The following is a 16,598-nucleotide window of genomic DNA, read 5'->3' as shown; positions in this document are numbered from 1 at the left end:
GATCCCAGAGCAAGGCGAGGAGACACCAAACAGGACACAAAGCTCGCAGCATCGTCCCGGGGGCTCGAGGCTCCCAGGCACCACCCCGGGCAAGGGGGTGAGGCCAGGAGGCTTCTGCTGAAAGGCAAAGCAGCCCAGATGTCAATCCCAGGCTGTGGAATCTGCAGCCAGGCCAGAGCCACGGCAAAGCCAGGCAGGTCCATTCTCCTCCTGGCAAAAAAGAAGCTGCGAAAGACACGGTGGCACCCGACCCGAGCCCCGTTGCATAGACAAAGGTACTCCTGGGAAGGTTCAAGTGCATGGTGGGATGGGTTCCTCCTGCCAGGAGCGTCCTGGGACTTGCCCACCCAAAGCTGGTGCTGCAATCCCTGCCCTGGCAGCTGCCCATCACAGCATGTCCGCGTCCTCCATGCTGAAGCTGCTGCGGCGACTGCTGGCCTTGGAGGCCTCGGGGGACATGGCTGAGAACAAGGGGTCAGAGGCCAGGGGCAGCATCGTGTCCTGCATCAGCATCAAGTCCAGCTCCTTCTTGGATAGGGATGGGAAGGAAGTGCTGTGCCCGGGCTCCAGGCTGTCCGGGAAGGAGCTGTCATCGAAGCTCAGGCTGTGGGTAAAGTCCAGCTGGTGAAAGGGAGACTGGGGCGGCGCGGGCAGCGCCGGCTGTGGCTGCGATTCGGGGTCTGGGGGTGGCAGCAGCGGCTCCAGGGTCCCCTCGTCCCCGCTGGCTTCTTGCTTGACCACCTGCTGAGCCAGTTCGGCCACGTTGACGCCCGAGGGAGAGGAGGTGGGCAGCCCGTGGACGCGTGCCTGCATCTCCAGCTCCTGCCAAGGGGACACACAGGGGTTTGGTGGGGGTGTCACACTCGGGGACACGGCACAGGGACACTGACAGAGGTGAGAATCCCGCAGGGAAGGAGCCCCTGGAAGATCCATGCGAAGCTCAGCACGCTGCAGTGAGCCTCAGACATCAGGTTCATCTCAAGACCTTCCTCCTGGTGACTTCCCAGCCAAAAACCAGCAGGAGACACCCTGGCCATGCCCTCGGCAGGGCAGGAGTGAGGGGCTGGTGGGGCTGGGGAGGGGCAGAGCCCAGGGAAGCTCACCTGGATGCGGAGCAGCAGCTGCTTGTTGGCCATCTCCAGGCGCCTCGAGTGATTCTCCAGGTCCCGGGACCTCTGCAGGTCCTTCTGCATCCTCTTGATGTAGTCCACGGACGCCTTCAGGATTGTCCCTTTGTTCCAGCGCACGTCCCTGTCACCAGGATGGAGAAAGGGATGGAGCTGGGTGCCAGCAGTGCGGCCCCTCACCCCTCCTCACCCAGAAGCCCCCGGTGAGCCCAGTTTGGGAGCCGTGGGTACGTACAGGTCGTTGGCTTTGGGGATCAGCATTCCCAGCTCCTTGATGCGGTCGTTGATGTTGAACCTTCGCCGCCTCTCGACTGCGGGTGACAGGAGAGCCACGGAAGTGAGGAGGCAGCAGGAGCAGGGAAGGCTCCGTGTCCCTCCCACGTGTCCTTCCTGTCCCTCGTGTCCCACATCCCTCTGCTGTGCCCCAGTGGGATTGGGGAGCCCAGGATGAGGAAGCTCAGGAGCCAACCCTGCTCCATACGGCCCAGCAGGTCTGATCTCCTCCAGGAGGACACTGGGGTGTCCCCTGTACCCCACTGTGCACAGCCAGGAAGGAGGGGCTCAGGGGGTCTTTCCTGGGATGGGAAGGGGGACCCAGCTCAGGGGAAGTGGGAGTGAGGATGAGGAGTGATGGGGAAAGGCAGGGCTGAACTCACTCAGGTTGTGATTGTCTTTCTTCTGGCGCTCTTTGGCCAGGGCTCGGCTCTCGGCATCTACAAGAGACCCACGGTGTCACCCAGAGGGGACAAAGCTACACCTGGGCTGGCACTGGAGCCCCTGTACCCCCATGGGGACAGGGCAGCCCCATTTTTGTCCCTTGCTCTGGGGCCAGGACATACCTGTGAGTTCTCTCTTCTGGGTGAGGTCAGCAGGGCAGGAGCTGCTGGTGACACCAACGAGTGACGCTGTCACCTGCGGGTCCCCACTGTAGACATTCATGTGACTGCTGGACATGGGCAGCTGGAAAGCAGAGGGACAGCTGGGTTAGCTCCATGCAGGGCTGGGCACCGGGATCACACCCAGCCGGGCAGGTGGAATCGTCCTCCCAGCTTAAAGCAGCTTTCACCAGAGCTGAAAAGAAAACAGGACTTCAAAGGGCACAGCTGATCCCCTCCCGTGACCAACATCTAAAATAGGGCAGGTGAATCACATCTGAGAAGGGCTGGGCAGGATGAATCCCACGAGCTGCCACACGGATCTGCCCCGGACACGGCGCTGCTCTGGGGAAGGTCCTGGCAGGGAAACCTCTCCTGGCTCTCCCATCTCCCCATGCCTCACTCCTACCTCTCCAGCTTTTTCAAACGGTTCCCAACTGTCCCCAAGGGAAAAAAAGCTGGAGAATTGATTCTTGTGGGTGTTGCAGTCTCCAGGGACCAGGCTGGCTAGGGCTGCCACCAAGGCACCGCTGTGGGGACGTGGCAGAAGGTCCCCTCTGTGCCACCTCTGTAGCTGCAAGGACAGTGCTGTGGCACCCCCAGGTCCTGTCACCCCCCCACTCACCGTGTTGGGCATGTGGACTTCAGGGTTCATGTAACCCAAAACATCATCCAGGCGCATGATGTCATCGATGACCTCATCAAACTGAAAGGCAAAAGGACAAGTCCCTACGGGCTCCTGTGCCCTCCCCAGCACCCTGCGTGTCCCCAGCAGCCCGGTGACACCTCCTCACCTCCCGCTCGGGGTTGGAGCCGATGTTGAGCATGGCCATGGGGCTGTTGGGAGCGCTGTTGCCCGCCGAGGAGGACAGGACATGGCCGGGCCGGACGCCGGGGGACGCGGCCGGGGGTGGCTTGGGAGAGTGGCTGGCGGGGCTGACGTGGGCAGCGAACTTGTTCCCGTAGGTTTCCGAGAGATAAGCCTGCACCTTCTTGTCCCGAGACTTCTGCAGGTGGTAGGTGGTGGGGTTCTCCAGGTAGGACTGGACCTGCGGGGACAAAACCCATCAGGGACCCCGTGGGATGTCCCACCCGGGTGAGGGGACAGCACGGTACCTTGAGGACCTCTCCGGGCACGGGAGGTGGGGACTGGAAGTGGACGGGGGTGTTGATGGCGGGGCTGGAGGCCACGGGCATGCGCTGCTGCTGCATGTAGTTCATCATCATCTGCTGCTGCACCCGCTCCCGCTCGGCTTCCTGCTGCGCCTGCTGCTTCATCAGCTCCATCCGCAGCCCGATGCGGGACGCCATGGTGACACGCGGGGCTGGCGGCCGCAGGGGTCACCCTGGCAGGGGGACACGGTGCGTCACCGACAGCCTTGCGCAGAGGGGAAACTGAGGCACGGAGAGGCGTCCCAGAGCGCCCGCACTGGGTCGTGACTAAAGCAGGAGGGACACCCCAGGACGGCTCTGCCCTGCTGTCACACAGCAGGAGGACCTGGTGCCACCACCCAGCCTGGCTGTGAGACCCCCCCCCCACAGCTGCCTCCTTACAGAAAAAAGGGCTGAGGAAGTCAAAAGCACCCCCAGGAAGCTCCAGAGAAGGGAAACTGAGGATGGGGAAGGGTGGCCAGAGCGGGGATTGACAAGGAGAGGGGGGAAATTAGGGTCTGGCAGGAAGGGAACCCCGATGGAGCAGCCAGGACCCCGCGCCGTGCACTCACCCCGCAGCCACTTCCCAAACACCGCAGCGACAGCAGAGCCCAGAGCGAGCCCGGGAGCGAAAGGGAAAGAGAAAGCGAGGGAAGGGCAGCAAGAAAAGGCCGGCGGGTGCCAGGAGCCGGGGGCAGGTCGCAGCAGAGCCCGGCCGGGCGCGGGGCGAACAAGGCGAGCTCTGTGCGGGACCCGCACGCGAGCGCGGGGACGGGGGGGACCGCAGCGGGCACGGAGCGGCACAGACCGGCCCTTGTTCCCCGGGACAAAGGGGACGGCGGCCCGAGCAGGGTGGGGGATGCCGGGGCTCGGGGAGCAGCCCCCGGCACGGCCGGCAGGGCTTTCCACGGGGCTGGGATGCGGGAGGAGCGCAGCAGCATCCCAGGGAACGGCAGGCAAAGGAAAAGCTGCCAGGGGAACAGGCAGGGAGGGGAAAGCAGAGAAATCTGGAGGGTTTTTTTGCTGTTTAAATGGAAGCTCAGAGATGGAGGGGCCTCGGTGGTGACAGCCACCCGCAGCCGGTGCCACGCGTTACCCGGAGGGGAAATGAAATCAAGGAGGATGACACAGCTCAAGAGCAGCTATTGAGCGGCCAAGGGAGGGGAATTCATTAGCCATGGTGGCCTGGCCCAAGGGGGATGGGAGCCCAGAGCCGGGGACAGCGATCCACTGGAGCTCCGTGAAGGGGGACGTGCCAACAGCGCTGGAGGAGGGCACGGGGGAGAGGTGGGGTGAGAAATAAAACCCTGGAAAAGACCCCAGAGACAGCCCCCAGAGGATGGAACAAGGCTGAATTAAGGGGGATGCCCACGGGGGGTGCACAACCCCAAAACAAGGCTGAATTAAGGGGGAAGCCCACGGGGGATGCACAACCCCAAACTCGAAGGGAAGGGAGAGAGGCTTTTCTCAAGAAGGGCTGGCACGCGTGGGTGTCACAGAAAGCCACCCCCAACACAGCACCCACTGAGCCCTGCTGGTCCTGGTGCCACCACCCAGCCTGGCTGCAGGACCCCCCCAAGCTGCAGAAAACGGGGGTGGGAGAGCCAAAAACTCCTGAGAAGAGCTGCAGAAGATGAGGATGAGGATGGGGAAGGGTGGCCAGGGGTTGGCTTGGTGAGGAGAAGGGGGGAAATTAGGTCAGGTTTAAAATAAGCCCTTTGGTTCTGCTTGGCTTCCCCCCCCAGCCCCCAAAATTCTGAGCAGCTTCTGCTTTCACTCTGAGTCAGCCCCGGCAGGAGGGTGGCAGCGGGACAGGATGGGGACATGGGGCCCACGTCCCACCCTGGGGACACAGCCCACCCTCCCCTGATCCACGGGGACAGCCACAAGAGCACTGGAATGGCAGCTCCAGCCTGTTATTCCTGGGAGGGCACCCAGTGCTTCTCCCACTGAGCCACAGCCACCAGTGGGAGCCCCAGACTGGTCCCTACTGGGAGAGCCCTAGCCAGCCTTGTCCCTGGAGGCTGCAACACCCACAAGAATCAATTCTCCAGCTTTTTTTCACCACTTTGAGGACAGTTGGAGACCCTTTGAAAGAGCTGGAGAGGCAGGAGAGAGAGCAAGGGTGGGGAGATAGAAAAATCAGGAGAGGTTTCCCAGGCTCATCCTGGTGCCCAGGGAGGCACCACTGGAGTGGGAGCTGGAGCAGCTGGGAAGGGCGTGGAGGGGTCAAAAGGGATGGATCAAATCTGGATGATCCCAGCCCCTCTCCACAGCCCAACTCCACTTTTCCAGCCCGGAGGAGCACAGGACAGGGGCTGTCCAGGCTGCAGCCGTGCTCCAGCAGCACCCCCAGCCCCACGGCAGGGCTGGAGCCAGGGAATGCATCTCCCTTCCCAACGTCCCTGCTGCTGCTCAGGAGTTCGGTTATTTCTGTTTATTTCTGTTTATTTCTGGTTGTTTCTGGTTATTTATTTCTGGTTATTTCTGGTTATTTATTTCTGGTTATTTCTGGCCCTTCCTCGCTCTCCCTCCGGGGGTGTCACATCAGCAAGAACCCGAGCCCCCAATGGCACTCGGGGGTGGCTCCAGCTGGAGCATCCCCAGAGCTGCCCCAGCTCTCCCTCAGCCCCCCAGGACCCCACAGAGCCCCGAGCTGTCCCTCAGCCCTACGGTGACAGCCGCTGGTGACACGGGGGTGGCTGCTCAGCGACCGCTGGGACGTGCCGGACGGACAGTGCTGGGGGCCAGGCCGGTGACAGAGCCACTGCCCGAGCTGGCAGGGGCCACCCAGTGCCACCTGAAGGGACACAGCACCTGGAGGAGCCACAGCAGCGTCCCCAGGCTCAGGTGTGCCTGAGAAACCCAAGCTGCCCACAGGCATTTTCCAGATTTAGCCGCGGGGATCGCCTTACCCTGGCAGGGGAGGTGGCACCGGGTGCCTGGCACGGCCACAGCACCCCCGGCGGGTGCCACACACCTCCTGCCACCCCTCTGAGAACGGGGAGCCAGGAGAACCCCCAAAGTCACTGCAGCAAGCCCCTCCTGTGTTTTATTTCCCGGTCGATCGGGGCCGTTTACGAGTGGAAAAATCAATCAGCAGCTCCGGGAGGGAGAGGGGACCCTGGGGACAGGAGGGGGGACAGGGCAGGGACCATCCACCCACCCTGACCCCAGCTGGGCTGGGAACTGAGGGGCAGCGAGAAGGAAAAGGAGAAGAAAGAAGTGAAAACAGCTTTGGTGCTCGCCACGGGCTGGCCCAGCCTTCCCTTCCTTCCTTCCTTCCTCGTTTTTCATTTTCAAACCCGGGGGTGGCAGGGAGGGAGCACAAGGGACCCCAGCCCAGGGAGCCCCGAGCCCAGGGCTTGCTCTGATGTCACCAAGCTGTCACCTCATCACACAGCCACAAATCCATCCCGTGTGTGCCCCAGCCTGGGGACAGGCTCTGCTGTCACCCTGCTGTGACAGGGGACAGGGGACAATGAGGATGGGGTTACTGGGTGCAGAATAGAGGGGCTTGGGGACCCTGCAGGTCACTGAGGGGACTGGGGACCCTGCCAGGGCCAGCAGGACACAGAGGGAATTGGGGACCCTGCAGGTGGCAGTGCCAGCAGGTCACAGAGGGGACTGGGGACCCTGCCAGGGCCAGCAGGACACAGAGGGGCTTGGGGACCCTGCAGGTGGCAGGGCCAGCAGGTCACAGAGGGAATTGGGGACCCTGCAGGTGGCAGGGCCAGCAGGTCACAGAGGGGACTGGGGACCCTGCCAGGGCCAGCAGGTCACAGAGGGGACTGGGGACCCTGCAGGTGGCAGGGCCAGCAGGTCACAGAGGGGACTGGGGACCCTGCCAGGGCCAGCAGGTCACAGAGGGGACTGGGGACCCTGCAGGTGGCAGGGCCAGCAGGTCACAGCTCCCCCTCACCCGGGCCAGCCCCGTGTTCCTCATTTTCAGCAGCCACGTGGGGTGCAGGGGGGGAAGTTGCAAAAAACCCTCCTCCAAACCTGCTTGTTTTTTGTCACTGCAGCACAGCAGTGAGCAACAGGGCTGAGAAAAAGCGTGGAAAAATTGATGCAGGCAGTGCCACCGGGGACTGGGTGTGTCCCAGGGACACCTCTGTAAATGCAGAGGGGCAAATCTGTCCCTTGTCACTGCAGGGGATGTGGCACGCAGGGATCCCTCACCCAGAGTGGGGCAGAGCAAGCACCTGGATTGTGGGTGGAAAAAGGCTGGAAAAGGCAAAGTTTGGGGAAGCTGGCAAGAAAGACGGAGAGAGAAAAGGGCCTGGAGTGCCAGGACAAGGGGGAATGGCTTCAAACTGCCAGAGGGGAGGGATAGATTTAGGGATTTTAGGAAGAAATTGCTCCCTGGGAGGGTGGGGGGAGCAGGGATGGAATTCCCAGAGAAGCTGTGGCTGCCCCTGGATCCCTGGGAGTGTCCCAGGCCAGGCTGGACAGGGTTTGGGACACCCTCAGTGTCCCTGCCCATGGAATGAGCTGAGCTTTGAGGTCCCCACCACCCTGTGACAGCTCAGCAGCACCTGGGGTCCCTCCAGCCCTCCCAGCTGGTCCCCAGAGTGGCAGTGCCAGCAGCACACCTGTGTGACAGCGCTGGGGACACCCCAGGGTGCTTTGCACCGCGTCCCCGTGCTCCCTGCAGCCCCAGGCCAGGAGTGCAGCTGCAGCCAGGTGGCCCTGCCCAGCTGGGACCAGCCCCAGCTGCCCCTTGGGGCACTCACTGCCCTTGGCAAGGCCACCACGGCGTGACTGATGGCCTGCCAGGGCACCCCCAGCGCCAGGGCTCAGCTCAGCTCCTGGGAATGCTCAAGGTGGGCAGCTCCAGGAAGGAGCAGGGGCTCAGGAAGGGATTGCTCCCCACAGACCGGGCAGCAGGGCCACCCCTGGAAACCCTGACCCAGCAGCAGAGGCTCCAGAGACCCCATCCAGCCCCTGGGATGGGGATGGGAGGGAAAACAGGAGGATAACCCCAGCTCCAACCCCAGAGAGCAGCAATGCTGTATGGGGAGCCCAGCACCCACCCAGGAGCTGTGTGGGACCCTGGGAGCCATCCCAGCCCATCCAGAGCTTCCTTCCACCCAGGAGCAGGATTCCTGTGACCTCTGGGAGCCATCCCAGCCCATCCAGAGGCTCCTTCCACCCAGGAGCAGGGCTCTGTGACCCCTGGGAGCCATCCCAGCCCATACAGAGCTTCCTTCCACCCAGGAGCAGGATTCCTGTGACCTCTGGGAACCATCCCAGCCCATCCAGAGGCCACTTCCATCCAAGAGCTGTTCGGGGCAGGGTTCTGGGATCCCTGGGAACCATCCCACCCCATCCAGAGGCCCCTTCCATCCAAGAGCAGGGCTCTGTGACCCCTGGGAACCATCCCAGCCCCATCCAGAGGCTCCTTCCCCACACTCCGAGCTCTGAGAGGCAGAAGGAGCAGGCAAAGGAGGGGCTTGGCAGAGCCACCCCGGGGTCAGTTGACAGCAGCAGCCAGGGACTGAGTCACCAGGACTGTTTTTAGCCCCGGCATGTCAGCAACGTGGAGCGGGACGTTGTTAACAGGCGCTGGGTCAGAGGCCAAATGTTTTCCCTGCCCCGCGTTAAACACCGAGCCTGGAAAGGGCTGAGGGATCCCACATGGAAAAAAACATTAACAGGGCTGGCCCCAAACAGCCAGGTAAGCCTGGCACACCCAGGAGGGGGCAGGGAATTGGTGGAGGGAGAAGCATCAGGCCCTGCTGCTGCGTGTCCTTTGTGTCACTGAATTAATAGGGTCCATAAAAAACCCCCTTGGTGGTGCCAAGGTGTGGCAAAGAGAGCCCAGCCATTAAGGGGTTAATAATACACACACAGCCTTGCTCTGGTGTCTCTCCATTCCAAAAATCCTCTCTTTCACCCCCAAAAAACCCCCACAGAGCCCAGGGATGGCTGCTGAGCATCACCCAGCTGGGCACGGCAGGGGGAGGTTGGCAACTCCTGGTGAGTTTTGGGTGCAGGAGAGGCAGGGGGACCCCCAGGACCCCCAAAAATCCCACAGAGCCCAGGGATGGCTGCTGAGCATCACCCAGCTGGGCATGGCAGGGGGAGATTGGCAATTCCTGGTAAGTTTTGGGTGCAGGAGAAGCAGGGGGACCCCCAGGACCCCCCCAAGGAGGGGCCAGACCCTCCAAACAAAGCTGGGCAGGAGCTGCAGAGCCCTGATGGGAACATCACTGTCCGACTGACCGGGCTGGGAATTCACAGCCCCTGCCCCCTCCGGGGCAGCAATCAAAAATAAAAGTGTGAACAGGCAGGAGGATGGGCTGAGCCACCACCCCGGTGATTAATCAGGACAGAGGAGGGGACCGAGGTGACCTTGGAAGGGACGGGCAGGCTCCAGGTCCTGCTGCAAATCCCGGGAAAGGAAAGCCGGGAGCAGCCCCGAAGGAAAAGCCCGGCTCGGGGTCACTCCGGGAGATTTGGGTGTTGGCCTTTGGAAATAAGCGCATAAATGAGCAATCAGGGGAACCGGCAGGACTGCACATCCCGGCCCCCAGCGCTGCAGGGGCTGGGACAGCACTGCCACCCAGACTCCTAGAAACCACCCCAGAAACGGGGAGAAACCACCCAAGAAAGAGGAGAAATCATCCCAGAAAGTGGGCAGAAACCATCCCAGAAAGGGGAGAAATCTTCCAAGAGAGGGGGGAGAAACCACCCCAGAAAGTGGGGAGAAATCATCCCAGAAATTGGGGATAAATCATCCCATAAAGTGGGGAGAAATCACCCCAGAAAGGGGGGAGAAATCATCCCAGAAAGGGGGGAGAAACCACCCCAGAAAGGGGAGAGAAATCATCCCAAAAAGTGGGGCGAAATCACCCCAGAAAGGGGGGAGAGATCATCCCAGAAAGGGGGGAGAGATCATCCCAGAAAGGGGGGAGAGATCATCCCAGAAAGGGGGGAGAGATCATCCCAGAAAGGGGGGAGAGATCATCCCAGAAAGGGGGGAGAGATCATCCCAGAAAGGGGGGAGAGATCATCCCAGAAAGGGGGGAGAGATCATCCCAGAAAGGGGGGAGAAATCATCCTAAAAAGTGGGGAGAAACCACCCCAGAAAAGGAAGACAAACCACCCTAGCAAGCGGAGAGAAATCACCTTAAAAAGTGGGGAGAAATCATCCCATAAAGTGGGGAGAAATCATCCTAAAAAGTGGGGAGAAATCATCCCATAAAGTGGGGAGAAATCATCCCATAAAGTGGGGAGAAATCACCCCAGAAAGTGGGGCAAACCGCCCAGAACGGGGCGATGCTGGACAGAACCGGCCCTGGAGCTGCAGGCGCCCCAAGCTCACGGTGGCACCTGCCAGCAGCCCAAGGTGACAGCGGCCACCCCCTGCCCCCTGCCAGTGCCACAGGCTCTCCCAGCGCCGCCTCCATCCCTGCTCCCTCCCTCGGAGCCCCGTGCTGCTGCAAGGATGTAATATTTATAAATACGCCGTGTCCAGCCCCCAGCAGCCAGCCCGGAGGCTCGGTGGAGGCAGAGCTGGTGTAACCAGCCCCCAGGAATAAACAAATTGGGGACAGCCCCTGCCTTGCCCTCCCAAACCAGCCCCAGCCAGGGGCTCTCCGTGCCCACCCTGGCATCGCCTCCCGTGCCCAGCTCACCCGCTCCGGAGGGGTTTGCGCTGTGCCCTCCTCTCTGCCAGGCTCAGCCCCGAGCTTTTCCTGCTCCCTGAAGGTCAAACTGCTCCCTCGGGAGCCCCTGGTGCCAGCCCAGCCCCTGGCCTGGCACGGTGCCGCCTCTCCCGGGCACGTCGCTCCGGTTGGACCCGTGCAGGAGCTCCGAGGGTTTTTTTTTGTTTTTTTTTTCCCCCACCCAGCTGGGATTTCTCCTTCGCCTGCTCAGTTTCTCCAAAATGCTCGAACCTGCTGGCAGCCAGCTCCCTCCTCACCTGGCAGCGAGCTGGGAGCAGGGTGTGTGGCAGGTGGGTGCAGACCCCTCCTCATTTCCTCCAAAATGTTCCCAGCCCCAAAATAATCCCCAGGGCACAGCCTGGGCAGGAGCCAGCGCAGCTGCCCTCGCTGGTCCCTGAGGCTCCAAGAACCCCCCTGAGGCTCCAAGAACCCCCCTGAGGCTCCAAGAACCCCCCTGGCTGTCCCCAGAATGGGAATTTCAGGTTTATCCGGAATTTACACCCATTTAACCAAAGGAGGGGAGCCAGGCAGAGCTCAGGGTGTGGGGAGTTTGTCTGGAGCCCAAAGAGCTCCGAGGAAAGGTGACAAAACCCCGGGGGCAATTCCTAGAAGAGGCTTTAAAGAGAAGGTGGCACAACCTGTAGGGACATTGGGGAGACCTTGAACCCTCCCCAGGTGAGCCTGGCCAGGTGATCCCACCCTGCACCCGCTGAAAATCACCCCAGGCGCCCATCCCAACGCTCCTGCAGCTCACCCCTCCCAAAACCCCCCCAGAACTGCTCCTGGGCCCCCAGAGATGGAGAATCCCCCATTCCTGATTTTCTCAGCCTCCCAGGAAGGTGAGGAGCAGCACCCAGAGCTCATCCCGGAGCACGGGACTCGCCATTCCTGGGAATTCCTGGGTAAATCCGCAGGGAAAACCTGCTCCAAGCACAAGCCAGGTGCCAGGAGCAGGGACAGGAATCTGGAAGGGATGAGGGAAGAGCCATGGGGGCTCCTCCTGGATGTGACAGCGAGAGGAAAAAAAGATGAGCCGGAAAAAATCCCGGAGTGGTCAGGGAGAAATCCCCCCTCTGACCCCCCCAAGTGTCACAGAGCTGGTGACAACGGCCACGGAGTCACCAGTGTGACCCCAGCTGCCCTCCACAGAGGTTGGAAAAGCTCCTGGAGGTGGTGCCACCACGGGAAGGCCACCACAGGGAGGTGACAGCACACCTGGCACCTCTGAGCACCCCCTGCTCTTTTATGGGGGTGTGAAACACCCGGTGCTGGCTCCCTGGGATCCTCTGGGATCCTCTGGGATCCTCCTGGGGTCCCTCACAGCAAACAGGGTCTGGGAAGTTGTCACAGAGCTGCCACCACCAGCATGCTGCCACAGGGACGTGTGGTGGCACTGCCAGCCCCCACGCCCAGGACACTGCTGCTGGCCCCAGAACTTCCCCTTTTTCTGGGATATGGGATAACCCCACACAGGGCACTGACAAAACAGCTCCTTTCAGCACAGTCCAGCTTGAGGTGCCCTCTAAAACCACCCCAAAAACTCCAGAAGGGAGGTTTTGTCCCCACAGAGGGGACAGGAGTGTGACAGCTCCATCCCTGCTGTCTACGCCCAGGGAAAGGAGGGAGAAACATCAAATCCAGGGATGAGATCCCATCACTCCAGACCCCACTCCGCCACATGAGGATGTTTTTACCCTCAGCACTGTGGATTTTCGGAGGGGGACACCCCCAGCGTGGCCTCCCCAGCCTCATTTCCCTGTTTTTTGTGCTGCCACCCCACCCTCAGCCCTGGGAATGTCCCCCCTGCTCTGGTGACCCACCACAACATCCCAAGGGGCTCTTCCCATTTCCCACAGCACTTCCAGGAAAACAGGGCAGGGCAGGGGGACCAGGAGCACACAGGTGGGCGCTGTGAAGTGTGGAAAAAGCAATAAAATCCCTGGCTGGGCTCACAACTCCATCCTAAACACCCGGATGCTGGATGGCCCCGTGCAGCAGCTCCACCCCGGCACAGTCTGCAGTTTCCTACTGATAAGGGCGGGCAGATCCCTTGGAAAACACAAAACATGAGGGGCTGGCATCCCTCGGGAAGCAAACCCAGAATTCCTCAGGAAACAAACCCAGAATTCTTCAGGAAACAAACCCAGCATCCCTTGGAAAACACAAAACACGAGGGGCTGGCATCCCTCGGGAAACAAACCCAGAACCCCTCAGGAAACGAACCCAGAATCCCTCGGAAAACACAAATCACACAGAGCTGTCCCCCCTGCTCTGGTGACCCACCACAACATCCCAAGGGGCTCTTCCCATTTCCCACAGCACTTCCAGGAAAACAGGGCAGGGCAGGGGGACCAGGAGCACACAGGTGGGCGCTGTGAAGTGTGGAAAAAGCAATAAAATCCCTGGCTGGGCTCACAACTCCATCCTAAACACCCGGATGCTGGATGGCCCCGTGCAGCAGCTCCACCCCGGCACAGTCTGCAGTTTCCTACTGATAAGGGCGGGCAGATCCCTTGGAAAACACAAAACATGAGGGGCTGGCATCCCTCGGGAAGCAAACCCAGAATTCCTCAGGAAACAAACCCAGAATTCTTCAGGAAACAAACCCAGCATCCCTTGGAAAACACAAAACACGAGGGGCTGGCATCCCTCGGGAAACAAACCCAGAACCCCTCAGGAAACGAACCCAGAATCCCTCGGAAAACACAAATCACACAGAGCTGGCATCCCTCGAGAAGCAAACCCAGAATTCCTCAGGAAATTAACCCAGAATGCCTCAGAAAACACAAAACATGCGGGGCTGGCATTCCTTGGGAAGCAGATCCGGAATCCATCAGGAAACAAACCCAGAATTCCTCAGGAAACGAACCCAGCATCCCTCAGAACACACAAAACACGCGGGGCTGGCATTTCTTGGGAAGCAGACCCGGAATCCATCAGGAAACAAACGCAGAATCCCTCGGGAAGCAAAGCCAGAATTCCTCAGGAAACAAACCCAACATCCCTCGGAAAACACAAAACACACGAGGCTGGCATTCCTTGGGAAGCAAACCCAGAATTCCTCAGGAAACAAACCCAGAATTCTTCAGGAAACAAACCCAGCATCCCTTGGAAAACACAAAACACGAGGGGCTGGCATCCCTCGGGAAACAAACCCAGAACCCCTCAGGAAACGAACCCAGAATCCCTCGGAAAACACAAATCACACAGAGCTGGCATCCCTCGAGAAGCAAACCCAGAATTCCTCAGGAAATTAACCCAGAATGCCTCAGAAAACACAAAACATGCGGGGCTGGCATTCCTTGGGAAGCAGATCCGGAATCCATCAGGAAACAAACCCAGAATTCCTCAGGAAACGAACCCAGCATCCCTCAGAACACACAGGGCTGGCATTCCTTGGGAAGCAAACCCAGAATCCCTCAGGAAGCAAACCCAGAATTCCTCAGGAAATGAACCCAGAATCCCTCGGAAAACACAAAACACGCGGGGCTGGCATTTCTTGGGAAGCAGACCCGGAATCCATCAGGAAACAAACGCAGAATCCCTCGGGAAGCAAAGCCAGAATTCCTCAGGAAACAAACCCAACATCCCTCGGAAAACACAAAACACACGAGGCTGGCATTCCTTGGGAAGCAAACCCAGAATTCCTCAGGAAACAAACCCAACATCCCTCGGAAAACACCGGGCTCCCCTCCACGTGCTGCCCTGAGCCACCCCCAGCCCAACCCGGGTGTCCCCCCCAAATCGCGCCACCCCAATCCCAAATTCCCAGCTGGCTTTCCCACCTTCCAGCAGCAGGTGAGGCAGAGCGGGCTGGCACAAACCAGCCCCATTCCCGGCTCGGAGCAGCCGTGCATGAAGCCAAGCAAACATGGCAGGGAAGTACAGAGAAAGGGGGGGAGGAAAGAAAAAATAACCCCCCCAAAGCTGCCCTCGCTGCCTGCAGGATCTGTTATATAAAAAACCAACTCCCCCCGTGCCCCAAGGGCCGGGAACACGCCGGGATTCCTGGAAACGGGCCCTGCTTTCCCCGGGCTCGCACCGGATTATTTATTTATCTTACACCAGCACAATAACCACCAGATTTTCTTCGTGTTTCTAGTCTTTTTTTTTTTTTTTTTGGGTTTTTGTTGTTGGTTTTTTGGGGTTTTTTTTTTAAGGAAATTTCCCCCATCATCTGACTGCCCGGAGCTCTGGGGGCTGCGTAATCCTTTCCTGCTTCGTAATTAATTCATGAATGTAATTAATCGGTCCGGGGCAGCCCCCTCTATTCCCCCCCAGATTCCCCGGGAAGGGGGGGGACACGCTGTGTGTCCTCTTGGTGACCCCCTAAAAGCTGTGTGACACGAGGTATCCCAATTTTCCCACCTTTTGAGACCCCAAGAGGGGTCCTCACTTTGCGTTCCCCAAACCAGGGGGTGCCGGGAACCCCCCGGGTGTCCCGGAGCATCCGTGCCTCAGTTTCCCCACCGTGTTCGGGGGGTTCCCGGGCAGGTCCCCCCGAGCTGCCGGGGGTCTCACAGCCCCCAGAACCGCCGCTTTTTGGGAGAGGGCACCGGGACGAGCTGCTGGAGACCCCCAAAACCCCCGCAGCAGCCGCGCTGGAGCCGGAGGGGCGCGGGGGGGCGATTATTTACAGCAAAATAAGGGAAAAAAAAAACAACTCCGAGTTTAAAGCGCCCCGGGACTGTGCAGGACAGGGGGGACCACCCCAACACCCCCCCAAGGTGGGCTCCGAGCCGAGGGGGCTCCTCTGCCCGGGGACCCCCGGGACCCCCCGGCCCGCACTCACCCGTGGGGAACGGCGAGGAGACGAAGTGATTCGGGTCTGCTCGGCCTCGCTCGGCTGCGCTCGGCCCGGCTCGGTTCGGCCCCTCGGCTCCGTTCAGCCCCGTTCGGCTCCGCTCGGGTCTGCTCGGCCCCGCTCGGCTGCGCTCGGCCCGGCTCGGTTCGGCCCCTCGGCTCGGTTCAGCCCCGTTCGGCCGCGCTCGGGTCGGTTCGGGCTCACTCGGCTGTTGTCGGCCCGGCTCGGTTCGGCCGCTCGGCTCCGTTCAGCCCCGTTCGGCTGCGCTCGGATCGGTTCGGCTCTGTCCGGCCTCACTCGGCTGAGCTCGGTCAGACTCGGTTCGGCTCCTCGGCTCTGCTCAGCTCAGTTCGGCCCCACTCGGCTCGGTTCGGCTGCGCTCGATTCGACTCCTCGGCTCAGTTCGGCCCCACTCGGCTCTGCTCGTCCCGCCTCGGTTCTGTTGGGCTCCTCAGCTCTGCTCAGCGCAGCCCGGCCCGGTTGGGCTCGGCTCGGCCCGGCTCGGCCCCGTGCCGAGGGAGGGCAGCAGCAGCGCCCGCCCGGCCCGGCGCGGCCCGGCCCGTTCCGCTGCCCTCGCTCCGCTCCGCCGGCCCCGGGCACGCCGGGAGCTGCAGTCCGCGCCTGCCGGGACTTGTAGTCCCCGCCCGGCCGCGGCAGGAGTTTGGGCTTGGCGCTTCCCTTCCCTGGAAAGCGGGGAGGCGTCCTCCCCAAAAGTGTTTGGAGGTTTTTTTCTCCTCTAAAGTGGGTGTTTCCACCCCAAAAAACGGGTCGGGAGGGGAAGGGTGGGGTGGAGGTGCAGTCCCGTGAGCCAGGATAGTGCATCCCTTTCTGTCAGGAACACGGGGGGATCGTGGGGCTCCTTGCACCAGGATCCTGCTTCCCTTTGACCAGGATCCTATATCCCTTTGGTCTGGGACCACACGGGGATCGTGGGGCTCCTTGCACCAGGATCCTGCTTCCCTTTGGA

General features: G+C 61.0%; 1 protein-coding gene across 2 annotated transcripts; it reads right to left on the bottom strand.

Moving 5' to 3' along the window:
• Window positions 1–240: 240 nt before the first annotated feature.
• TFEB (transcription factor EB) lies at window positions 241–16,211 on the bottom strand. Of its 2 annotated transcripts, none has more exons than XM_041468269.1 (9): window positions 15,620–16,211; window positions 3,119–3,348; window positions 2,797–3,051; window positions 2,628–2,708; window positions 1,967–2,087; window positions 1,784–1,840; window positions 1,363–1,438; window positions 1,104–1,251; window positions 241–822 (listed from the first exon to the last, which is right to left on the bottom strand). In XM_041468269.1, exons 2-9 carry the CDS (start codon window positions 3,311–3,313, stop codon window positions 388–390), a joined length of 1,368 nt encoding a protein of 455 aa, XP_041324203.1. In that variant the 5' UTR covers window positions 3,314–3,348; window positions 15,620–16,211; the 3' UTR covers window positions 241–387. The 2 variants fall into 2 exon arrangements, with proteins under 2 accessions (XP_041324203.1, XP_041324204.1); XM_041468270.1 differs by lacking the exon at window positions 15,620–16,211 and adding an exon at window positions 10,798–10,916.
• Window positions 16,212–16,598: the final 387 nt, after the last annotated feature.

Source organism: Pyrgilauda ruficollis, unplaced genomic scaffold (assembly GCF_017590135.1).
Source record: "Pyrgilauda ruficollis isolate IOZ18807 unplaced genomic scaffold, ASM1759013v1 scaffold216, whole genome shotgun sequence".
Classification (NCBI taxonomy): domain Eukaryota; kingdom Metazoa; phylum Chordata; class Aves; order Passeriformes; family Passeridae; genus Pyrgilauda; species Pyrgilauda ruficollis.
Note: the sequence above shows the minus strand (reverse complement) of the source record. Positions and strands in the feature narration are given on the sequence as shown.